The 26085-nt window shown below is 41.3% G+C and overlaps 1 protein-coding gene across 3 annotated transcripts; it reads left to right on the plus strand.

Annotated features, from left to right (window-relative positions):
* Positions 1 to 8756: 8756 nt before the first annotated feature.
* On the plus strand, positions 8757 to 25643 carry LOC123743452 (tetratricopeptide repeat protein 27). 3 transcript variants are annotated; one of them, XR_006770254.1, is made up of 4 exons: positions 8757 to 9137; positions 18397 to 18594; positions 20721 to 20893; positions 25496 to 25643. XR_006770254.1 is itself a non-coding variant. In XM_045720635.1 (2 exons), the coding sequence occupies exons 1-2, from the start codon at positions 9044 to 9046 to the stop codon at positions 18579 to 18581; spliced, it is 279 nt and encodes a 92-aa protein (XP_045576591.1). In that variant the 5' UTR covers positions 8757 to 9043; the 3' UTR covers positions 18582 to 18689. The 3 variants fall into 3 exon arrangements, 1 of the variants encoding a protein (XP_045576591.1); XR_006770255.1 differs by lacking the exon at positions 8757 to 9137 and adding an exon at positions 10789 to 11077; XM_045720635.1 differs by lacking the exons at positions 20721 to 20893; positions 25496 to 25643 and having other exon boundaries at positions 18397 to 18689.
* The last annotated feature ends 442 nt before the right edge of the window (positions 25644 to 26085 follow it).

Raw genomic sequence — 26085 nt, forward strand, 5'->3', positions numbered from 1 at the left:
AAAACAAACCTTAGACTAGAGCCTCCCGTGCTTTGAGAAAAACAGCCGAGAGCTCTATCAATGCGCAATGCTGACGCTCTGAATCATTTTGATGTTGTTTTTGTCTCATGTCAAACAGTAGGCTTACTCACTGGCTTTATCAGCCAGGAGCAGCGTATGGTACTAGAGTCTCACTGGAGTAAACCACTGACAGTGGAGAAGAAAAGGTCAGCCAGCCTTATCATTTTCTTTAAGAGTCCATGTGACTTAATGCCCTGCTCAAGGAAATATTTTGTGAGAAGCTCTGCACAAGTAAGGGCTATGACTGTAGTAGTCCTTTCATGATAATTGTTCATTAGTGGTGATGTTGTGGGGTCATGTACATCACTACATCACTACTGTTCTCATCCCATGAAAGAGCAAACAGTAATGTAGGGTAATCAACCTATTTCAAGTACAATCCCTCCTCTTGCTCCCATTTGAGGCACAGTACTACAGGTTTTGGTGGGGATAGGCAGTGCCTCACCTGCATGCTTCTAGTCAATTCCTGTAACTCATATGCCTCTTTCCTGAAACGTTCCTTCTGCACACACACACTAACACTAACTCCCTCTGGGAGCCACTTAGCATGATCAAGATAAATCACCCATCTGATTTTTATGAAGAGGAGAACCTTCCAATTACCCCTAGGATCCTACAGAAAGATGACAGATTGCCTGAAAGGTATTAAGTCAAATGCTCAAAGCGTTATGACGCGACACAACCCATATAGTCACCTTGAGTAGTTATGTTGTAAAAAAATATTCTTTAAAAAATAAATATATTTTCATTACTATTGGTCTTCCAACCACTCAACCTTGAAACAAAACAGATACAGAGATGCCAGTTTCAGCTAGGGACAGTTCCTTCTGTATACATAAAATAATTTTTTGGTTTGACCAGTGATTATCTGGCATCTGGGCTCGACTCAATTAAAAAAAAGATTACATTTCATTTCAGTAACACATTTACAGTAGCCAGATCGCAGACAAAAAAGGGAAAATAACCATGGCCCATGTGCAAAGCGCACAAGTGACTACTATGCGAGTTAATTTAGCTAGTATTGATGGTTTAACGAGAGATCAGCTGGCGATAATCTGGTGGCTATCGATGGTTGCAATAGGCCCCAAAGTTTTAGAGTTTTTAGGGTACTCTTAGGGCTGGTTTCCCAGACATTGATTTAGCCAAGTCAAATCAAATCAAATTGTATTGGTCACATACACAAGGTTAGCAGATGTTATTGCGAGTGTAGCGAAATGCTTGTGCTTCTAGATCCGACAGTGCAGCAATATCTAACAAGTAATCTAACAATTCCACAATAACTACCTAATACACACAAATCTAAGTAAAGGGATGGAATAAGAATATGTACATATAAATATGTGGATGGGCCATGACCGACCGGCATAGACGAGATGCAATAGATGGTATAAAATACAGTATATACATCTGGGATGAGTAGTGCAAGATATGTAAACATCATTATTAAAGTGGCATTAATAAAGTGACTAGTGATCCATTTGTTAGAGTGGCCAATGATTTCAAGTCTGTATGTAGGCAGCAGCCTCTCTGTGTTAGTGATGGCTGTTTAACAGTCTGATGGCCTTGAGACTGAAAAATAGCTTCTGTCTCTCGGTCCCAGAGAGACTGACCTCGCCTTCTGGATAGTAGAGGGGCGAACAGGCAGTGGCTCGGGTGGTTGTTGTCCTTGATGATCTTTTTGGCCTTCCTGTGACATCGGGTGCTGTAGGAGTCCTGGAGGGCAGGTAGTTTGCCCCCAGTGATGTGTTGTGCAGACCGCACCACCCTCTGGAGAGCCCTGCGGTTGTGGGTGGTGCAGTTACTGTACCAGGCGGTGATACAGCCCAACAGGATGCTCTCAATTGTGCATCTGTGAAAGTTTATGAGGGTTTTAGGTGACAAGCAACATTTCTTCAGCCTCCTGAGGTTGAAGAGGCGCTGTAGCTGTTGAGCCTTCTTCACCACACTGTCTGTGTAGGTGGACCATTTCAGGTTGTCCGTGTTGTGTATGCCGAGGAACTTGAAACTTTCAACCTTCTCCACTGCTGTCCCGTCGATGTGGATAGGGGGGTGATCCCTCTGCTGTTTCCTGAAGTCCATTATTATCTCCTTTGTTTTGTTGATGTTGAGTGAGAGGTTGTTTTCCTGACACCACACTCCGAGTGCCCTCACCTCCTCCCTATAGGCTGTCTTGTCGTTGTTGGTGATCAAGCCTACTACTGTTATGTCGTCTGCAAACTTGATGATCGAGTTGGCGGCATGCATAGCCACGGAATCATGGGTGAACAGGGAGTACAGGAGGGGGCTGAGCACGCACCCTTGTGGGGCCCCAGTGTTCAGAATCAGCGAAGTGGAGATGTAGTTTCCTACCTTCACCATCTGGGGGGCGGCCCGTCAGGAAGTCCAGGACCCAATCGCACAGGGCGAGGTTGAGACCTGCACCAGCAAGCTTAATAATGAGCTTGAGGGTACTATAGTGCTGAATGCTGAGCTGTAGTCATATTAGTCCTGGACTAAAAAGCACTGTCAATGGAAATTCTCTGTTGAACATGCTTTTTAGTCAAGGACCAGGCTTAATCTGTGTCTGGGAAACTGCCCCTTATTGTCTAATGGATCGTGTACAATATCACAGGACTCCTGATGTACTGTTTATCCACTTGTAAAACTGGTAGGGCTAATAAAGCCATTATGATACTACTTACACTACCAGTCAAAGGTTTAGACACACCTACTCATTCAAGGGTTTTTCTTTATTTTTACTATTTTCTACATTGTAGAATAATAGTGAAAACATCAAAATGATGAAATAACACATATGGAATCATGTAGTAACCAAAAAAGTGTTAAACAAAGGTAGTGAGGTAGTCACCTGGAATGCAATTAACAGGTGTGCCTTGTTATAAGTTAATTTGTGGAATTTCTTTCCTTCTTAATGCGTTTGATCCAATCAGTTGTGTTGTGACAAGGTAGGGGTGATATACAGAAGATAGCCCTATTTGGTAAAAGACCAAGTCCATACTATGGCCATATTAAGAACAGCTTGAAAAAGTAAAGCGAAACGACAGTCCATCATTACTTTAAGACATGAAGGTCAGTCAATCTGGAAAATTTCATGAACTTTGAACGTTTCTTCAAGTGCTGTCACAAAAACCATCAAGCGCTATGATGAAACTGGCTCTCGTGAGGCCTGCCACAGGAATGGAAGACCCAAAGTTACCTCTGCTGCAGAGGATAAGATCATTAGAGTTACCAGCCTCAGAAATTGCAGCCCAAATAAATGCTTCACAGAGTTCAAGTAACAGGCACATCTCAACATCAACTGTTCAGAGGAGACTGTATGAATCAGGCCTTCATGGTTGAATTGCTGCAAAGAAACCACTATTAAAGGACACCAATAAGAAGAAGAGACTTGCTTGGGCCAAGAAACACAAGCAATGGACATTAGACCGGTGGAAATTTGTCCTTTGGTCTAGAGTCCAAATTTGAGATTTTTGGTTCCAACCGCCATGTCTTTGTGAGACACGATGTGGGTGAATGGATGATCTCTGCATGTGTATTTCACACTGTAAAGCATTGAGAAGGAGGTGTTGTGGTGTGGGGGTGCTTTGCTGGTGACGCTGTCTGTGATTTATTTAGAATTACATTTACACCACAGAATACTGCAGCGATACGCCATCCCAACTGGTTTGGGCTTAGTGGGACTATCATTTGTTTTTCAACAGGACAATGACCCAACACACTTCCAGGCTGTGTAAGGGATATTTTACCAAGCAGGAGAGTGATTGAGTGCTGCATCAGATGACATGGCCTCCACAATCCCCCAACCTCAACCAAATTGAGATGGTTTGGGATGAATCGGACTGCAGAGTGAAGGAAAAGCAGCCACAAATGCTCAGCATATGTGGGAACACCTTCAAGACTGTTGGAAAAGTATTCCAGGTGAAGCTGGTTGAGAGAATGCCAAGAGTGTGCAAAGCTGTCATCAAGGCAAAGGGTGGCTATTTGAAGAATCTCATATATAAAATATATTTAGATTTGTTTAACACTTTTTTGGTTACTACATGATTTCATATGTGTTATTACATAGTTTTGATGTCTTCAATAGTATTCTACAATGTAGAAAAGAGTAAAAATAGAGAAAAACCCTTGAATGAGTAGTGGTTCTAAAACTTTTGACCGGTAGTGTACATGTCAAGTCCTCCCAAATCTCCAAAGGGATGTAGGGTACAGCTTAGGGTTCAATTAGGGATAAAGGATAAAGAATAACATTTTCAAAATAACTGTATTATGTCACTAACTGTCCATTTTAGTTTTCCACACAATCACCACTGAATATTTGACTATCTAAAGTTTTATAGATTTTTCCTTCATCTACTTATAAAAACAATGATCTGAGAGTACTATGAGGACACACAAAATATAGGAGAGATCAACATGTGAATGTCATCTCTATTGTAAAAGGTTATGACCCCTGCCGGATTAGATGGTCTGGGACCAATCCCAGGGGCAGCAGCTCTGATCTGGAGATGCCTACGCAGCACCTCACCCTGCAGCCTTATGTCAGTATTCCTGATGGGACAGAAGGAGAGCGTTAATCTTGCCCTTCAGTTAAATGCTACGGGAGCAAAGTAACAAAATTCATTTGTAATTTAAATATTCAATGCTTTCCATTTATTATGTTACTTAATGATGATAGCCCCTTGAATTTCTCAATCAATCAGGAAAGATCACTGCTGGGCTCTAACATGGCAACCACCTCACTCTCTCCCACGTCACTCTCTCCCACTTGCCTAGTTTAATAAAGGTTAAATATTATTATTATTATTATTTTTAAAGGAACAATTGAGGCCTGGACAAATATACTTGAATCTGTAATGAACTATCTCCGCTAAAGCCCCACACATACAGTACAAACCAATGATTTATATTTATTTAGACTTTTGTTACTTTCTTTCCATTCAGGCCCACAGAGAAGTGGTGGTACAGGAAGGGGATCTTTGGTCGTTGTGGGGGGCTGGGGGAATCTAAGTGGCGACTCGGGATGAATGGGTGGGAGGGGGACTGATAAGCAACCTTGGTTGCTGGGTGGGATGGGGTAAGAGGCAGGGTTTCTGGGTGGGGAGGGAGGAAGGGAGGATACGGGCACGTGGATGGGGACTGAGGGGTTGGAGTTATCTTTGTATGCATTTATTTGATTGTTTTTGCACCTGTAACCCCCCTCTGAAAAAGAAAAATGACAAAACTAAATCAAATGTAGGAGTATATTTGTTATTAATCCATAGAGAGTACCTGAATTCTGCTAGGGTAGAGGAGGTCCATGTTGTCCCACAGTAGAGCGGTGACGTCCCTCTCCCTCTACTCCTCCAGGGGAGGATGACAGGAGTGACATCTCTGTAGGGTCCCAGTGACTCCCAGTCTTACTGTAGTGACGCCTCTAGCACTGAGACGCAGTGCCTTAGAACGCTGCGCCACTCGGGAGCCCTTATAGACTAGACTGCGAGGCCCCTATTTACACTGACCAGCCTGCAAGGAACCTTTATTATAGACCAGCCTGCGAGGCCCCTATTTACACTGACCAGCCTGCAAGGAACCTCAATTATAGACCAGCCTGCAAGCCCCCTATTCACACTGACCAGCCTGCAAGAAACCTCTATGATAGACCAGCCTGCAAGGAACATTTATTATAGACCACCCTGTAAGGTCCCTATTTACTCTGATCAGCCTCCGAGGAGACTTGCACATAGACTAGCCTCAGAGGCTGTGGGTGAAACTGCTAGCTTTGAGACCCACTAACCTTTAAAGTAACTGTCCAGTATTTCCATATTTATATGAAATATGACCTTTAATTAATTACAATATGAGGGAAATAGTTTTTCTTCCATTTTTTTTTAATTAAGTATGTTAAAAAGCAGCTTTTCTGTATTGGAATGGTGTGGGTGTATACCAACAACAAAATGGTGTGGGCGTATACCAGCCAGCTCATCCCACTCGGAATGACATCTTCTATGAGGAAATAGCAAGCATTTATTTTTACTGTTTTCTCAAATTTATGCTTTGGCCACAAATACGAGTATAGGACGAGTCAACAACATTATTTGGGTATGAGTTAACAGAATATGAACTTTTAGACGTGTGATTTTCACTGGACAGTTATTTTAAGACCTCTAAGTACACTGACCATGTCACGGATGTCGTATGAAAGAGACCAAGGCGCAGCGTGCGTATCATTCCACATCTTTATTTCTATGTGAAACTATGCAAGATAGACAAACTATAAACAAAAAAAACTAACCGTGACGAAGCGGTGCTACATGCATAAACTCAAAATAATCTCCCACAAACACTAGTGGGAAAAACAACAACTTAAATATGATCCCCAATTAGAGACAACGATGACCAGCTGCCTCTAATTGGGAATCATACGAAAACCCCAACCTAGAAAAAAGAACCTAGAACACAACATAGAAAATTTAAACTAGACAAAAACCCAACATAGAAAAAATAAACTAGAACCAAACATAGAAATAAATAAACTAGACAAAACCCCCCAGACACGCCCTGACCTATTCTACCATAGAAAATACGAGCTCTCTATGGTCAGGACGTGACAGACCAGCCTGAAAGGAGCCTGTATTGTTAGTTAGATTAAAAGTTATATCTATCTAGCAAGTTAGTTAAGATACAGATTCCTATATTAGCTCATTGCTCCAGAGAAAATAGCTAGTTAAGCAGTTAGTAGCAGTAGTAGCTATACTTGCTGCATTATGTAGCTGGATGAAAAACATTACCTAAATAGCCAGCCGAGATGCAGCTAGCTATCTGGCAAGCTAATTGTTTGCTCTTTTGAAAAAAGATAACTAACCAGAAAAGCAGTTTAGCTAATCTATATGTCAGCCTGTATCATTTGTAAATAGTCTTGCCATTTTAGTGTTTTATATGTTAGCCAGTAGCCTATAATATGAAAATAGTCAGTGTTTTTGGATGCCATGTGCTTACCTTTTCGATCAGCTAGCTGCATGAAATATTTATAAATGGTTCTTCTTGCTTGTGTCCTTTTACAATTTGAATTTGATTGGCTGATGGGAAAGAATGGTCTGATTTTCTTAAACGTCAACCTTTGAGGCAGCTGTGCCGCAATACACAATAGAGTGGTAAGGAGGAGGAGGAGGATCTCTGCTGACCCTTTGTGTCCGTTTAGCCATTCATTATAGTCAATGCGCTCTGTAATTACTATTTTTCTCAAGTTTTCTCATGTCAGTTAACTTGTGACATTCCTGGATTACTCATTATATTAATAAAGTTGGATTTAATCAACAAAAACGATAGTCTGTTTAAAAAAGGTTAAGTGTACAAGACTGTACATACACAACATGACCAAAAGTATGTGGACACCTGCTCGTCAAATAACTCATTCCAAAATGATGGGCATTAATATGGAGTTGGTCCCCCCTTTGCTGCTATAACAGCCTCCACTCTTCTGGAAAGGCTACATGTTGGAACATTGCTGCGGGAACTTGGTTCCATTCAGCCACAAGAGCATTAGTGAGGTCAGGCACTGATGTTGGGCGATTAGGCCTGGCTTGCAGTCGTCGTTCCAATTCATACCAAAGGTGTATGATGGGGTCGCTTTGTGCACGGGGGGATTGCAGTGCTGAAACAGGAAAGGGCCTTCCCCTAAATGTTGCCACAAAGTTGGAAGCACAGAATTGTCTAGAATGTCATTGTATGCTGTAGCGTTAAGATTTCCCTTCACTGGATCTAAGGGGCCTAGCCCGAACCATGAAAAACAGCCCCAGACCATGGCCTTACTGAGCTCTTCAGTGAGGCCATTCTACTGCCAATGTTTGTCTATGGAGATTGCATGGCTGTGCGCTCGATTTTATAAACCTGTCAGCAATGAGTGTGGCTGAAATAGCCAAAACCACTCATTTGAAGAGGTGTCCACATACTTTTGTATATATAGTGTATCTACATATCCCAATGAGCCAAGCGGGGAGAGGCTGCCCTTTGCCACAGTTCCATGGGCAGTCAGAAACGTCCAGCTAACCCTACGCCATTGACGCCGGTGGATCTCAAAACTGAACTTGGATCCGCGTTAAGTAGCAATGATATCCTCCGTAATACAGACTGTTCAACAAAACAATAAATAATGTTACATTTTATTTACAGCGAATTTCTTAGTTAAATGATTGTATGACTACCATATGGAGTTTTGAAGTTGAGGGTGCAGTATTTATGAAGTTTGGCAATGAGGAAACTAGCATAGTTCACCTAGCCAGCTAGTTTAGCCAGAGAAAACCATGGAAAACGAGCTTGAGCCTGGTGCGCATGTGCGCCCACATAATTCAAGATACAGATTGTAGTTTTTATGCCCTGATATCAGGAGCTGGTGGAGAAAAGTTTGAGTAAACAATTCAGAGAATGAAAGGAATAAATCAGATAACTTCATTTTAAGGAGAGCAAATCGATATACAATCCTGAAATCAGCAGTAATTGTAAATATTAAAAACAAAGCTTAAAACGCTGTTTGAGTGAACCCTGAATACAGAAAATGAATGGTGAAGTCCATTCTGGACATTGTACACTCCTCCTCCTCACCACTCTCTCATCAGCCTGTGAGGCAGCATTCATTTGATTGGCTGGGAAAGAATGGGCGGAGTTGGTTAAACATCAGCCTGTGAGGCAGCAGTGGCGCAAACATCAGCCTGTGAGGCAGCTGTTCTTCACAGACACCAAAGTCACTTGCGCGACCAACACCAGAGATATTAGAAAAGTATCAATGCCAGCACCCTCCTTATTAGGTTTCCCATGACGCAATGAGTATCTGTCATGGCTGCACACTGATGTCACTCACAGCACATGGGTTGAAATTCACAAATGTATACCATTGAGTTGAAATAACCTACATTACAGTAAGGGTATATATTGTCAATTTACAATTATGCCGATCCCGGTTGGAAACAGTATTGACTCATTGTAAGACTGCTGCAAATCACATTTTGGGATGTTGCGGGACGCTGAGATTCCCGTGCTCCGGGGTTTTCTGAAACCAAGCGGCGAGGCAACTGAATGGAAGCAGAATGTTTTCAGCGCTGCAGGTGAGATATTATTAATAATTTATTCGAAAAGCAGTATAAATCAAATTGTACATTTTGGTGTAGTTATACCTAGTTTTGTGAGTATTGTAGCTACCGTCACAAATAAAGCTGGTTGCTAATACGTTCAGCTAATGAGTAGCTAACTAAAATAATAATGTGGAGACGGAAGAAATGCATGGCTCGCAATTAGCCACTGTCAGTCGGTTTGTCAATGGTTTGATAAGGTCATTTGAATGTGGAATGTTTCAATGTTAAATATTTGGGCAACGTGTTCTGATTCATTGAAACGAACTAGTTAGCTACTTCATGAAAACACAGGTTTGAATGCTAGCAAACTAGCTGTCAATTTGTGGGAGACACCTTTAGAATCTAACTTTAACGGTTAACACGAGCCGAGAATGGAGTAGTGGCTCACTACACCGCAGAGTAGTCAAATTTTGGCACATGCAATTGACTGAATATTAATATCATAGACTCATACTGTAACTTTTAAACCCAACTATAGCTAGCTACGTTATTGTCACAATATTGTTATACCGGTAGCTAGCTCGCCAGAGGCTGTGCCACATCTCACCCTCTCACTGCCTTCGCGCGAGCCACCAGTGTGCCGTGAACAACATTAGCAACAAGTGTAATCGGTGGTTAGCCTGCAAAATAAAAGTCCCCCATTGACACATGCAAAGGTAAAAAATTGTGATATCGTGCCACAATTAGACTAGATAATGCTAAACAATGTAGGAATGTTATATAAATTCCACAAAAGACAATTGGTTAATTGGACAAAAAAACTAACAAAAAACTGTTGAAATTGCACTGTATGTATTAGATTTCAGAAATGCAATCGGGGTGTACTTATATTGCAATGTACGTACAGCTTTACCAGCATACTCAGTGACTCCCACATATTACAATTCGAAAGAGTTTACACAAATATTAGCTTTGCAGCTTTTAGTGCGGGACTTCAACTGTGGGAAATCACCACACTTTTCGGCCTATTGTGTGCATTGGACAATTTTATTTGTATTTTTTATTTAACCTAACCTTTATCTAACTTTCCAAGTGTTAACAACAAATTCTTATTTACAATGATGGCCTACCCCGGCCAAACCCGGACAACGCTGGGCCAATTGTGCGCCGCCCTATGGGACTCCCAATCACGGCCAGATGTGATACAGACTGGATTCGAACCAGGGACTGTAGTGACTCCTCTTGCACTGAGATGCAGTGTCTTAGACCGCTGCCCACTCAGGAGCCCTTATTGTACATATTGCAATGTACAGTTGACCTATGAATCTTGGGTCCATTAAATGAGTTATCAGCCTACTCAGTGGCACTCACAGAACACAACTGAAGAGTTTTCACAAATATTAGCGTTGTAGCTATTATATGTATATGTGAAGTCTTAATACATCCACAGTTCAATTTCCAACATATTTTAAACTTTTTTGTGTACAGTTAAATAATTGTCATTTTGTTGAATTTCTTTAACATTCCAACCTTGTTTATGATTATCTAATCCAATTGTGGCATGATTCCACTATTTTTACCGTTGGCATAAATTGCAATGTGGGACTTTTATTTTGAAGGCCAACCGGCGATTCCACTACTTTTGCTCATGCTAATGTTGTTCACAACACAAGTGTGCGAGCAGCCTGTGAACTTGCACATTTCCACCGGAATTTACCGGGAGCTAGATGTCTAGCCAAACTAACTAGTAGCTTTGGTCTCTGTAATGTTTTCTTGCTACATTATATGAGAGGCAGCAATAGTGAGTTAATTGCTGTCAGGCTCTTTCGCTGAACACTCTTTTGTCAATTTACTGCATTGAGGCTGCGGCCACGCACGTGGGGCAAGCATCCCAGCCCCGGTGATGGGAAAACGTTAAGTCTCTGGACATTCACCATGCACTGCGGCTATATGCTCGGCTCTTTTCTTGACATGTATGTATGCTCGGCTATTTTCTTTATGTATGTATGATCATTTGTGCTAAAACCGAGGTCACTGGCTTTGCACAATAATCAGCCCTGTCATATAATTCTCGCCCATCATCCAGTCACTCATTGGACAGTAGCTGTATTAAGTGATGTAGCACTAGTTATGTAATGGTTGTCTGGGCTGTTATCGGAATAGACATGACATATTTTGGTCATATTTGGATAAAGCAAACTAGGCTGTGATTTTGAGACATCACTTCTCTGCAATTTTTGACATCAGACTGGATTGCAATGATATATTGTGAATGAAGCGTTAGCCCTGTTTCATTACACTGCAAGTTTATTTTTTTTAAATCCAGCAAGTCTACACTGATGACATACAATGTAGCTAGTTACCTCCCTGTTCCGGTGTGTGTGCTTCTAGGAGTGATATGAGGCTGTTGACACTGACTAGTTACGAAATCTACGCTAATGTAATGCATTAAATGTTGCTTGAATATTGAGAGGCCCTGGGCAATTCATATTGATTTGCCTTACATTAAGGACTGCTTAATGTGAGAACCTTTTTATGAATTGTCTAATTTGAGGTCGAATTGTTTTCCATAATTGCTGTTCTGTTCCCTGACAAATCTGAAATAGAATAGCATTTGGTGCGTGTCAGGTTGTCATTGAATATCAGTCTCAAAACACATGGCTTTATTATTGAAATGACAAGACTGTTAAGAATGGATGATTGGTTTTCTTGATTTCTACTATGACATTCTGTATTGAAAACATTTATCAGTGCAGCTTTATCAGTGAAAGCATTGGCATGTCCCAATAATCTCTAATTTCTCCCAAAATCCTGGTGCACCTGTTCACTACAATCATGGATTATATTTTTTGTGGGCAGTTGTGAAGGAGTGCACACTTCAGGAGCAAGGAGAGATTTTTGGGACACATGCTGTGTGTTTTTAAAATGTAATTTTATTAAATTTTTATAGTTATTTAGCTCGGGATTCAAACTAGCAACCTTTCGGTTACTGGCCCAATGCTCTTAACCACTAGGCTATTTGCTGCACATGTCTGTTAGCTTGCAGGGCTGTTTTAGTTTGCTCAGGTTTACCAGTTCTGTTACTGTACACCCAGCCACTCCTCCTTCCCATTGCTCTCTCTCCCTCTGTCAGCCCTTTCCTCACTCCCATCAGGTGAACACAATGCAATCAATGCTAATGAGCACCACCGGCATCCCTGTTCAAATAAAGAACTAATGAAAGCTGGAGAGACGCTGAAGCGTAGCACACCAATTGCATTAAATGCAATTATACCAGGCTGAGACGCCTTGGCCTCATAGCTACACTTATCTTTATCAATCAAAATTCCTCCCCCTTCAGCGATGCCCTTCCAACACCCAAAAGCCTGCTCACAGTAAAGAGTCTGAAAACGTATGTAAATGTGGTATTCGTTTTTTAAATTGTTATAAATTAGCAAGAATGTCTAAATCTGTTTTAGCTTTTATCATTATGGGGTATTGTGTGTAGATTGATGAGGGGAAAAACTATTTAATCCGTTTTAGAATAAGGCTGTAACGTAACAAAATGTGGTAAAAGTCTTGGAGTCTGAATACTTTCCGAATGCACTGTAAGTATTGAAATATAGGCCTAAGTAAGTTACAGTATTAAGACTTAACAGGATGCGCTCTTAGACCTACAGCTCAATGGTGGTGAAACAAGGCTGCTATACTAAACCTACTAATGATAATGACATTACTTATTATTGTAATGATGATGATCATAATATTAATAATAACAATAAGGAGTTCAAGGGAAAAGGAGGGTTATTATAAATATAATTTTTCAGACAATTTGGAACAATGTAAACAACACTAAATCAATTATAAATAATACCAATATATGGTATGTATATTATATACAGTACCAGTCAAAAGTTGACACTTCTACTCATTCCAGGGTTTCTCTTTTTATTTAGACTTTTTTTTCTACATTGTGGAAAAATGGTGAAGACATCAAAACTATGAAATAACACACATAGAATCATGTAGTAACCAAAAAAGTGTTAAATCAAAATATATTTGAGATTCTTCAAAGTAGCCACCCTTTGCCTTGATGACAGCTTTGCACACTCTTGGCGTTCTCTCAACCAGCTTCATGAGGTAGTCACCTGGAATGCATTTCAATTAACAGGTGTGCCTGTTTGATGCATTTGAGCCAATCAGTTGTGTTGTGACAAGGTAGGGGTGGTGTACAGAAGATAGCCCTATTTGGTAAAAGACCAAGAACAGACAAGAACAGCTCAAATAAGCAAAGAGAAACAACAGTCCATCATTACTTTAAGACATGAAGGTCAGTCAGTCTGGAAAATTTCAGGAACCTTGAACGTTTCTTCAAGTGCAGTTGCAAAAACCATCAAGCGCTATGATGAAACTGGCTCACATGAGGACCGCCACAGGAAAGGAAGACCCAGAGTTACCTCTGCTGCAGAGGATAAGTTCATTACCAGCCTCACAAATTGCAGCCCAAATAAATGCTTCAGAGTTCAAGTAACAGGCACATCTCAACATCAACTGTTCAGAGGAGACTGTGAATCAGGCCTTCATGGTCGAATTGCTGCAAAGAAACCACTGTTAAAGGACACCAATAAGAAGAAGATACTTGCTTGGACCAAGAAACACGAGCAATGGACATTAGACTGGTGTAAATCTGTCCTTTGTTCTGATGAGTCCAAAATTGAGATTTTTGGTTCTAACCGCCGTGTCTTTTGTGAGACGCGGAGTAGATTAACGGATGATCTCTGCATGTGTGATTCCCACTGTGAAGCATGGAGAAGGAGGTGTGATGGTGTGGGGGTGCTTTGCTGGTGACACTGTCTGTGATTGATTTAGAATTCAAGGCACACTTAACCAGCATGGCTACCACAGCGATACGCCTTCCCATCTGGTTTGCGCTAATTTGTTTTTCAACAGGACAATGACCCAACACACCTCCAGGCTGTGTAAGGGCTATCTGACCAAGAAGGAGAGTGATGAAGTGTTGCATCCAGATTTACCCGACCTCAACCCAATTAAGATGGTTTGGGATGAGTTGGACCGCAGAGTGAAGGAACAGCAGCCAGCATATGTGGGAACTCATTTTACATTACATTTTAGTCATTTAGCAGACGCTCTTATCCAGAGCGACTTACAGTAGTGAATGCATACATTTCATACAATTTCATACATTTTTTTTTTGTGCTGGCCCCCCGTGGGAATCGAACCCACAACTCTGGCGTTGCAAACACCATGCTCTACCAACTGAGCTACAGGGAACTCCTTCAAGACTTGAAAAAGCATTCCAGGGAAGCTGGTTGAGAGAATGAAAAGAGTGTGCTAAGCTGTCATCAAGGCAAAGGGTGGCTACTTTGAAGAATCTCATAAAATATTTTTTGGTTTAACACTTTTTTTTGGATACATGATTCCATATGTGTTATTTCATAGTTTTGATGTCTTCACTATTATTCTACAATGTAGAAAAACCCTTGAATGAGTAGGTGTGTCCTAACTTTTGACTGATTGTGTGTGTGCGTTTTTTTAATTTTTAAAAACATTTTTTTTTACTGCTCCTGGGATATAATTATTGTTTGGATAACCTTATTTACTGTGATATATTGATTTTTATCTGTATTTTTTTCACTCTTTGTGACGCTCTCTGCAAGGGAGAACACCGGAAGAATTATCACTGAATTATCACAGTGAATTATTGTAATGTTTGTTTATGTATCAATTAATCCCATTAAGGAATGGGTTGCCAACTGGCAACTTGACACAAAAATACAATTTCATTCATTCATACCAGAGAGGCTGGTCTAACGCACCAAAGTATAAAGCTTTTAGTACAGATTAAAAACACTGAATGTGTTACATTGTTTATCTTACATGTGGTTGCGTGAGGCTTAGAGCTCACAGAATCAGTAGGATATTAAACAAACACTCAAACGGGCAACGGAATTAGGCTCTGTCTTATTTCTGTAGAAATATATGTGTGTGTGTGTGTGTGTGTGTGTATGTATGTGTGTGTATATATATATATATATATATATATATATATATATACTGCTCCAAAAAATAAAGGGAACACTTAAACAACACAATGTAACTTCAAGTCAATCACACTTCTGTGAAATCAAACTGTCCACTTAGGAAGCAACACTGATTGACAATAAATTTCACATGCTGTTGTGCAAATGGAATAGACAACAGGTGGAAATTATAGGCAATTAGCAAGACACCCCCAATAAAAGAGTGGTTCTGCAGGTGACCACAGACCACTTGTCAGTTCCTATGCTTCCTGGCTGATGTTTTGGTCACTTTTGAATGCTGGCGGTGCTTTCACTCTAGTGGTAGCATGAGACGGAGTCTACAACCCACACAAGTGGCTCAGGTAGTGCAGCTCATCCAGGATGGCACATCAATGCGAGCTGTGGCAAGAAGGTTTGCTGTGTCTGTCAGCGTAGTGTCCAGAGCATGGAGGCGCTACCAGGAGACAGGCCAGTACATCAGGAGACGTGGAGGAGGCCGTAGGAGGGCAACAACCCAGCAGCAGGACCGCTACCTCCGCCTTTGTGCAAGGAGGAGCACTGCCAGAGCCCTGCAAAATGACCTCCAGCAGGCCACAAATGTGCATGTGTCTGCTCAAAAGGTCAGAAACAGACTCCATGAGGGTGGTATGAGGGCCCGACGTCCACAGGTGGGGGTTGTGCTTACAGCCCAACACCGTGCAGGACGTTTGGCATTTGCCAGAGAACACCAAGATTGGCAAATTCGCCACTGACGCCCTGTGCTCTTCACAGATGAAAGCAGGTTCACACTGAGCACATGTGACAGACGTAACAGAGTCTGGAGACGCCGTGGAGAACGTACTGCTGCCTGCAACATCCTCCAGCATGACCGGTTTGGCGGTGGGTCAGTCATGGTGTGGGGTGGCATTTCTTTGGGGGGCCGCACAGCCCTCCATGTGCTCGCTAGAGGTAGCCTGACTGCCATTAGGTACCGAGATGAGATCCTCAGACCCCTTGTGAGACCATATGCTGGTGCGGTTGGCCCTGGGTTCCTCCTAATGCAAGACAATGCTAGACCTCATGTGGCTGGAGTGTGTCAGCAGTTCCTGCAAGAGGAAGGCATTGATGCTATGGACTGGCCCGCCCGTTCCCCAGACCTGAATCCAATTGAGCACATCTGGGACATCATGTCTCGCTCCATCCACCAACGCCACGTTGCACCACAGACTGTCCAAGAGTTGGCGGATGCTTTAGACCAGGTCTGGGAGGAGATCCCTCAGGAGACCATCTGCCACCTCATCAGGAGCATGCCCAGGCATTGTAGGGAGGTCATACAGGCACGTGGAGGCCACACACACTACTGAGCCTCATTTTGACTTGTTTTAAGGACATTACATCAAAGTTGGATCAGCCTGTAGTGTGGTTTTCCACTTTAATTTTGAGTGTGACTCCAAATCCAGACCTCCATGGGTTGATAAATTGGATTTCCATTGATTATTTTTGTGTGATTTTGTTGTCAGCACATTCAATTATGTAAAGAAAAAAGTATTTAATAAGATTATTTCATTCATTCAGATCTAGGATGTGTTATTTTAGTGTTCCCTTTATTTTTTTGAGCAGTGTGTGTATATATATATATATATATATATATATATGTGTGTGATTTTATAAAGCCAGTCACATTTAACAGTTAGTCTATTGATTTATAGACCTAATTAAGTTGTGGTTTCCTCTCTCCTCAATTGTCTTAGACATTTAAGGCAAGGGTTGTTTTTAAATATAGAGTCATAATAAGACAAACATAACATTGTGTAAATGATAACACATTAGTGCAGGAAATGAAGAGATGTATTAACATTCTGGAGGTGAACGCTGGAATTAAACAATGAACATTGCAAATGAGGAGAAGATGTGTGCATTAAGGAAATAGACACCTGGCTCGAATAGAAGCCTGTCTCTAATAAGAGCCTGTTTGTGTTCAGTGATTTTAAGCAAATAAATGCCTGGGATATTAACTGAAGTTTAGCACTAATGATCTGTGAGAAACAAAATGAGAGTGGGTATGTTGTGGAGCAAGGCAGTGTATCGTGCCGCGTAGCCAGCAGATTCCTTTTTGTCCTCATGCTAGCAAGCTAGCTAGCAGTAGCCACATCAGCCATTTTGAAATGGCTGTGCCAGCCAATCAGCTCCTTTTGTTGTTCAACGCGATGTGCCGTTCTGTAATGGCTTCTGAGGCTACTGCTTACTAGTAGGGCTGGGCATTGTCAGGGACCTTACGATACTTAGGTGCTGATACGATAGGTATTGCGATTTTTCATGATTCTATATGTGTGCTGTTATTTTTGTGATTCGATGTTCTAATCATTGCTCACCATATGTCTGCTGCAGAGGGACAAGAGGGAGCCATGAGAAATCAAGTTTTGATCAGTCATGGAACTAAAAGTTCTGAAAACATTGGGTACAAATCAATTTTTGTAATTCTATATATTTTGCCATGTCTAATGCGTATTCATGTGATATTTGAATAAAAAAAGAATTACAACAGTATGTATGGGCAAATTTAGTTAGCAGACATGTCAGAAATGTCCAGATCAATTATCCCAAGTTATAATAGCTCTCTAAGCTATGCAATGACTAACAGACAAGAGGAACTGATGATACACTACCAAATTTCAGTATTGCCGCTTGTACATTGTACTATTACAACTTTCAACAGTAGGTTCAAAGCCGACCACTCGTGCCCCACAGTTTGGAAACCACTGTCTTAATGTAAACATGATTGCATCTGCTGGCTCGGAAACAAGTCATTAAACTAAGTCAAAATACCGTAACTTACTTAGGCCACCAAACTCTTAAACTTGATTTATCACACAAGGCAATTTCTTGCTCTAGATTGCAGGAAATGGCAGTTACTTAAAGGTCTCCAAAAATGCTGGGGTGAACCCTGACAACAATAACGAGATGGTTTGGTTCTAATGCTTTTACTCTGAACAGTAGCCTTTGTGGGATAGTGATCTACCTATTTCAAACAATGAGGCTGTACCCTAGGATGCCTTTCAAGATAACGGGCAATCCACAGATAAATATGAGGCGACACCAGTTAGACAAAGTAAAAACAATGGACACACAATAGCAAAATTGTGATGGTGTCAAAAGAACTAACGACTTTCTTTTTACATGGTCTATCATATTTGAGCCACCCATTATCACAGATGCGCACGCACACAAAACGCATCTCTGAAGATGTTACGTTGTCATCTTCTTGTGTGTCTCACTGCTTGTTCCTTTTCCAGAGGCGGGTCTCCTGCTGCAGTCCCTGTTTGATGGGGACTTTGAGGCGGTGGTGCTGAGTCCTCAGGTCCTGGACCTGCAGGGTGGAGGAGACTGCAGCGATGGAGAGGCCATTGATGCCTACCTGGAGAGACTGGTCCTGGCCTACCTCAATGACCGCACAGAGGAGAACAATGTTGACTGGTAGAAACAATATCTGGGTAGGGATTTCATGCTGATGCCTTATTCAATGTTACTGTTAGGTATTGCATTTTTTTTTTTGTGTGTGTGTGTACAGTATGTATGCATATATTTGCTCACATTGTATATAGACTTGTTTTTGTACTGTATTATTGACTGTATGTTTGTTTTACTCCATGTGTAACTCTGTTGTTGTATGTGTCGAACTGCTTTGCTTTATCTTGGCCAGGTCGCAGTTGTAAATGAGAACTTGTTCTCAACTTGGCCAACTGGTTAAATAAAGGTTAAATAAATGAAATAAATTCATTGAATCAAGTGTTTTAGTGTTGGGGTAAAAGCCTGCACACCCTGTAGCTCCCCAGGACCAGAGTTAGGGACCACTGCATTTAGTGTTTATTATAAACAAGTTTAAACAACATTTACTATCCTTTCAACTCAAGCCCACGTATTTATTTTTTAAGTGTACATCACTATGAATGAATACAACTATCCGTGACTTCATCTTAAAAACAATACCTCATGCCATGATTTAGACCTGAGTTTAGGCCAAGCTGCGCTGCCAGGTGACGCTTCAAAATGGAGGCCCACCACAGTTTAGTTCTTGATGGCAGGAACGTTGCCAGTACAGTGATTTAAAAAAAAAGTAAAAATTATTGAGTGAAGGGGTAGGGGAATTGCCAGGCATGGGCTGATGCTTCTCACTGAACGGTGCCGAGTGGAGCTTCCTGCTGCCATGAATTATACATTTTTAATAAGGACAGCTTCACATCTCCTTCTCTCCCATCGGGATGTCTGTGGAAGAATGGGTATTACAGCACCCGTCGCTACCCTCCGTATCAGAAGCTTTCAATCGTCTTTCCCTCTCCCATTTGTCTTACAGCGTTTGTAGTTAACTACATGTGTCAGAGGAGCCTGTATGTATGCATGGCTTTAATTGCCCTGAGGGAGATGGAAGCAGCGTTGTTCTTGTTCCTCTTTGCCCCCAACCTGTGCCTGGTTACACCAGACGTGTTATTGAATGAGTCCTGCTGTGAGGATTGAAGCAGCCGGCCATATCCACTTTGGAAGGCTGCCGGCCTGATTCGCGGTGTGGAAATCAAATGGGTGTATCTTTACTCGTTTCGTTAAGCGGCAGGTAGCCTAGTGGTTAACAGCGTTGGGCCAGTAACCGGAGGTCGCTGGTTTGAATCTCCGAGCCGACTAGGTAAAAAAAAATCTGCCGACGTGCCCTTGAGCAAGACGACCTAATTGCTCTGTATTGGAGCGCCTGCTAAATTACTGAACTAAAATACTGAATAAATATAGAAATGCAACAATTTAAAAGTTTTGACTGAGTTACAGTTCATATAAGGAAATCAGTCAGCCAGGCCCAGCAAATCAGAATTGACTTTTTTTTCCCCACAAAAGGGATATATTACAGACAGAAATACTCCTCAGCATCCCACTCAGACGATCCCACCATTGAAGATGCCGGATGTGGAGGTCCTGGGCTGGCGTGGTTACACGTGGTCTGCGGTTGTGAGGCCGGTTGGACATAATGCTAAATTCTCTAAAACGACGTTGGAGGTTTATGGTAGAGAAAATAACATTAAATCCTCTAGTGAAAGCTCTGGTGGACATTCCTGCAGTCAGCATGCCAATTGCGCGCTCCCTCAACTTGACAACATCTGTGGCAGCTCCTTAATATGCCACACCTGCCAGGTGGTTGGATTGTCTTGGCAAAAGAGAAATGCTCACTAACAGTGATGTAAACAATTTATTTTTAGAGAAATACTTTTTTTTGTGCATATGGAACATTTCTGGGATCTTTTATTTCTGCTCATGTAACATGGGACCAACACTTTGTGTTGTGTTTTTATATTTTTGTTCAGTGTAAATATCATCTCTTTTCATCTCTGTACTGAGCTTGCGCTCGCTCTTTTGGAAAGCCTCGTTTGACAATTCTGAGCTCTACATTTTTATTTTGTCCTCGCTTTTCTATTGCTCCTTCTCTCTTCTGTTTTGTTTCTCTAGTGTCTAGTAGTTCTGTGTCCTGTACTTCCCCTCCATTGTTTTTTGTTCTCTCTGTTCTTTTTCTTTTAGTTCCTATTTTTTTCCTATTCCTACTCATTGTGACTTCTTTCTTTCTTTTTCTTCTCTCTCTCAGGGAGATTGCTCTGTTGGCCCTGGCGATCGCCAGCATCTTTGGACATCGCCAGCATCTCTGGACATCTTTGTCCAGAGTAACTGGACGGGTCCCCCTGTCACCATCCATGTCCCTCTGTCACCATCCATGTCCCTGACCTGCTGCCCCCGGCCCTGCTATCCTCACTCACTGAGGTACAGTTACACCCCTATCTGTTTTCTCTCCACACACACACTGCTTTTTCAAATGTATCCATAGCCCCCCCCCTCCCCAGGTCTAACCTAAAGGAGCTCGACCTTTTAGACTATTCTATTTCCCTAACAAGACATTTCCAGACCAGACGTTTTAGAAGGTGATTTTGGACACAAGGAGTGTGTGTGTGGCAGCACTGGGATGTGATTCTGACAGTGTGATGAATGGTGAGGACCGAGGGGGACAGGCCCTAGTAATTAACCTTCTCTTGTGTCCCAATAATGCGGGGGTGAGGACAGGGCTGGGCGGTATATCGTATTTTACTATATACCTGTATTTTGGTTGGTTTGGGTTTTTACTTTACCTTCTATCAGGGGCGGAAATCCCGGGGGGGACGGGGGGGACACGACCCCCCCATCCTGGGAAAAATATGATTTGTCCCCCCCAATATATCACTGAAACATAACTATGTAATTTAAATAATATTAATAATACGCAATGAAAGCAAGTGTGCTGATTATAGACACTTAATAGCCACTGCCAGTTCCTTATTTGGCAAGGTAACAGAGGGGTCGTGTCCACTGTCTGAAAGGCACTCAATGAACGTAACTGACGTGAGGTTAATCCAGTCAATCGCGCACACACACTAGCTGAATATGCAGAGCTAGCGGGCAAATATTAACTATTAAGCTAGCTAGTACCTATTCCATTTATGTGGCCTCGTCAAAGATGGAATCTTTGCTATCGTCAATTTATTCCAAGATCAGCATGTAAGTTAGTGCTTCAAAGTCCCTGTGATAAGGTTAGCGATAAACTGAAGTCCAAACTGAACAGAACTACACTCTCTTCTACCATTGTCTCTTCTACCAATATATTTAATGGTCTCGTTGCAAAAGCTAAATTGTCGCAAGGGAACTTTTATTTATTTATTTTATTTCACCTTTATTTAACCCGGGTAGCAACGATTATAGCAAACACCACTGAAACAGAATTGGTGGAAGCCAGCCAATATGAAACAAACTATTAAAATTACAAAAGGTTGCAGTATATGTTGTGTAAATGGTGAACTCATACAGCTGTCAACTCTTGTCATTTTAATCCGTTTCACATTTGCTAGATACCTTTTAGATCGAAGCCCAAATAGAATGATAAAAGATAAGATGATAGAAGCCCATCTCCTACTGTAAATAACCTACACACTGTGTGTGTGTGTAGCCAGCCAGCCAGGTAGAAAAATGGCAGAAAAATAAAAGACGGACATCAGAGTATTTTTCAGTACACCAAAACGCAAAGTAAGAACCCTAGTAGCCTAATATCTCAAAGACTAGTTGATAAAATGTTCATAAGAAAGAAATGAAATTCTAATGGAAATGTTTCACAATGATGTCATTAGGCAGAGCAGGCAACAGATGGCACACAGACAGCAGAGTTGGGGACAGATATGCAGGGACAGACTGGCAGAGACAGGGAGTCTCAGGTAAGTTTGTTGAGTCTTTGTTTGGCAACATTATGAAAGGTTCTCCATTTTGTTGACTTGTAAAATAGGAACATAATTGGAAAATGCCATGGATACCCCCACTCTCAACTTAAACTGGTGACTGAACTAAGATTTGTTAAAGGCAATGGTATTGCTGTTGTGATTAGTTGTGTAGTTTTGGGTACCGGTAGTTAGGAGTACGGCAAACACCTTATTTCTTTGGTTCCTCAATATACATTTACCATATTACAATGTAGGCTATGTGTTACAGCACTACTTTTGGTGTCCCCCTCAGGAATTGCTCTTGAGAAAATGTCATGTAATTGTCCCCTCAAGTTGATATCAGATTTTCGCCCCTGCCTTCTATAACTGTATTTTAATGTTTGGCTTGTTAAATGTGATACGCCGTGTTTAACGTCAATTTTTATTGTTTACTCCGACACTTGAGTCATCCCTCTCTCTCTCTCTCCATGCCGCTTTCCACACAGACCTAGTCCCACACCCCCTGTCACTCAAGGTGCGCATTTGTTGTTGCTTGACCACGACTTGCGTTCAGTCTGCATGGTCAATGCAGCACATGCAACAATGTTGATGACAACGATGTTGTTTCCACTTTGATCTTAATATTAATCCACAAGCGTTCTATAATTACAATATTAATTAGTGTTTCTTACATCTTCAAACAGCTCGTTTGTATTTTCTTAGCAAGTTAATCTGTCGTGTTAGCCACTAATGCTAATCGCTAGCTAACTAGCTATTAAAAGTCTGAGTCAGAGCAAATGTAGCTAGCTAATACAGCCTGATACCAGCACTGGTGGAGGCTAAAATCAGCATGCTGTTTGTGCAACAGTAGCTTCTAAATCAAAGAGGAATAGATGAAGCATGAATATGTTGGCTATATGAATAAAGATTTAATTTTGCCAAAGATTATAGGGTCCCCTAGGAAACATTGAACGTCACTTTAGTTCTTACCCTGTCACAATAACTTGTCCATGGTATTTTTCATTCATTGTCATGTCAAACAACACTGTATTCAAAGTGCCCACTATTATTTATATTCTAACTATAGAATTATAATAAACATTCTATTTCCATGATTCCAAAAGTTCACCCAAGTGTTTTGATCTAAATTGCAACTTTTGGTTAAAAAAAATAAGGCCTAGTATTTTTGCCCATATTGTGGCAGTGTGGAACTGATCTCAAATGAGTGCAGGAAATGCAGAAATTGATGGAAATTATTTTAGGTTGAACTTGAATTGAACAGTATAAAACAATCCGAATGGAGAAAGACACATTGAAATAATTTAGTATATATGTGTTGCCACCCTAGGGTCACACACTATTCATGAAGCAAACGTAGAACTTTTATTAATCAAAAACATAAAATTGCGTCAAATACCCTCATACGGTCAAAAATTTGAAAAATACCATGATATGATATTTTGGCCATATCGCCCCGCCCTAGGTAAGGAGAGAAGTTTCCTCCTGCGCCCGGTGGAGACACCTGATTGGAGGACTTAATCACATATTACAACAGAGAGAGTGATTCTACTGTCAAATAATTTTCCTGGCTGTGATTTATCTGCCCTGTCGTGTAGAGGACCCTCGTAAATTGAGCTTTTTTATTTATGCATTATGGCCTGGGGACTAGGGAGAACAACTCAAGTGCGTGCCTTCACTAATGTGCCACTGCATTGTCCAAAAAAAATGTGAGTTGGTGATTACATAAAGGAAAAATATTGCTTGTTCAAAGTAGTGGACTGGAAGCACAGGTAGCAATCAAGACATTTGTCTGGGTATGTGGGTCTTTCTATAAATAATGGGGCCAATGTGTGACATTGGTATCTACATTTTCTAAAAGGTTTGAAACAAAAAATAAATGTTTTAAAAAAAAATGCAGTTCCACACTTAGAGGAATAATGGTGAATGTGCAAATTGCCCTATAACTCCACCTATACAACAAGCCTAGGACTATACATCCTTTAAACAGGGTTCTCACGAAATGTTATGTAGTTATAATGAATTTCTGAGATCTCTATACAAAGAAACTGTCCAACAGCTAGGTCCATGTCTAGCTGTAGATCCAACATCCATGTCCATGTAGATCCAACAGCTAGGTCCATGTCTAGCTGTAGATCCAACATCCATGTAGATCCAACAGCTAGGTCCATGTCTAGCAGTAGATCCAACATCCATGTAGATCCAACAGCTAGGTCCATGTCTAGCAGTAGATCCAACATCCATGTCCATGTAGATCCAACAGCTAGGTCCATGTCTAGCTGTAGATCCAACATCCATGTCCATGTAGATCCAACAGCTAGGTCCATGTCTAGCTGTAGATCCAACGTCCATGTAGATCCAACAGTTAGGTCCATGTCTAGCTGTAGATCCAACATCCATGTAGATCCAACAGCTAGGTCCATGTCTAGCTGTAGATCCAACATCCATGTCCATATAGATCCAACAGCTAGGTCCATGTCTAGCTGTAGATCAAACATCCATGTCCATGTAGATCCAACAGCTAGGTCCATGTCTAGCTGTAGATCCAACATCCATGTAGATCCAACAGCTAGGTCCATGTCTAGCTGTAGATCCAACATCCATGTAGATCCAACAGCTAGGTCCATGTCTAGCTGTAGATCCAACAACTAGATCCATGGTTCAATGTCTAATTTAACTGATTAATGCTTATGATGAGTATGATACTGTATAACGACAACTTACACTGCCATAAATGCAAGGACAGTAAAATGTTTTGTCGCACGATTTTGGACAAATCCTTTAAGACAACCATTAAAAAGGGTTAAACAGGTTTTAAATCAACTTGTGAATTTTATTGAATATAACCATGTTCTCCCCTTATCTTAATGTATTACTTTTTTTGGGGGGGGGGGCAGATTATTAATGATTTATCAACAGCTGTAAAAAGTTGTCCAGTGTAGGAAATCCTCACTTGTAGCCTAGTTTATTAAAATACTCATATCTCCTTTTCCTTCATACCTACATAGAGTTGCCATTTCAGGCAGAACTTCAGGGGACAGGGCAGCAGAGCCACAATTTATCATTGATCTTTTCCTCAGCCGTATGCCAGTCTTGATCCCCTCTGTCATATCGCTCTACTTCCCAGCCTGGTGCCCTGACCTCAGCCCTGCTCGGCAGTCTTCTACTGGATGGAGAGTCTGGGTACAGCCTGGTGTGGAACCCCTTCCTGCTGCTAGCCAGGGTCCTGCTGGTCAACTGTGCTATCAAGCTGGACAGCCTTCAGGTAAGATATAATCCACCCCCCTTTTTTTTACTATTTTCTACATTGTAGAATTTAGTTAATTTGGGGAATTTCTTTACTTCTTAATGCGTTTGAACCAATCATTTGCATTTTGACAAGGTAGGGGTGGTATATAGAAGATACCCCTATTTGGTAAAAGACCAAGTCTATATTATGTCAAGAACAGCTGAAATAAGCAAAGAGAAACAACAGTCCATTACTTTAAGACATGAAGGTCTGTCAATTGGGGAAATTTCAATAACTTTGAAAGTTTCTTCAAGTGCAGTCGCAAAAAACATCAAGCACTGTGATGAAACTGGCCCTCATGAGGACCTCCACAGGAAAGGAAGACCCAGAGTTACCTCTGCTGCAGAGGATAAGTTCATTAGAGTTCCCAGCCTCAGAAATTGCACCCCAAATAAAGGCTTCACAGAGTTCAAGTAACAGACACATCT

This window comes from Salmo salar, chromosome ssa01, assembly GCF_905237065.1.
Source record: "Salmo salar chromosome ssa01, Ssal_v3.1, whole genome shotgun sequence".
Lineage (NCBI taxonomy): Eukaryota > Metazoa > Chordata > Actinopteri > Salmoniformes > Salmonidae > Salmo > Salmo salar.

What these genes read in the sequence shown, in the direction of transcription:
- LOC123743452 (XM_045720635.1), top strand. Translation starts at nt 9,044, where the DNA reads ATGTTGCGGGACGCTGAGATTCCCGTGCTCCGGGGTTTTCTGAAACCA. An exon ending in GAATGTTTTCAGCGCTGCAG is followed by an intron (nt 9,138 to 18,396) that starts GTGAGATATTAT and finishes TTCCTTTTCCAG; the next exon opens with AGGCGGGTCTCCTGCTGCAG.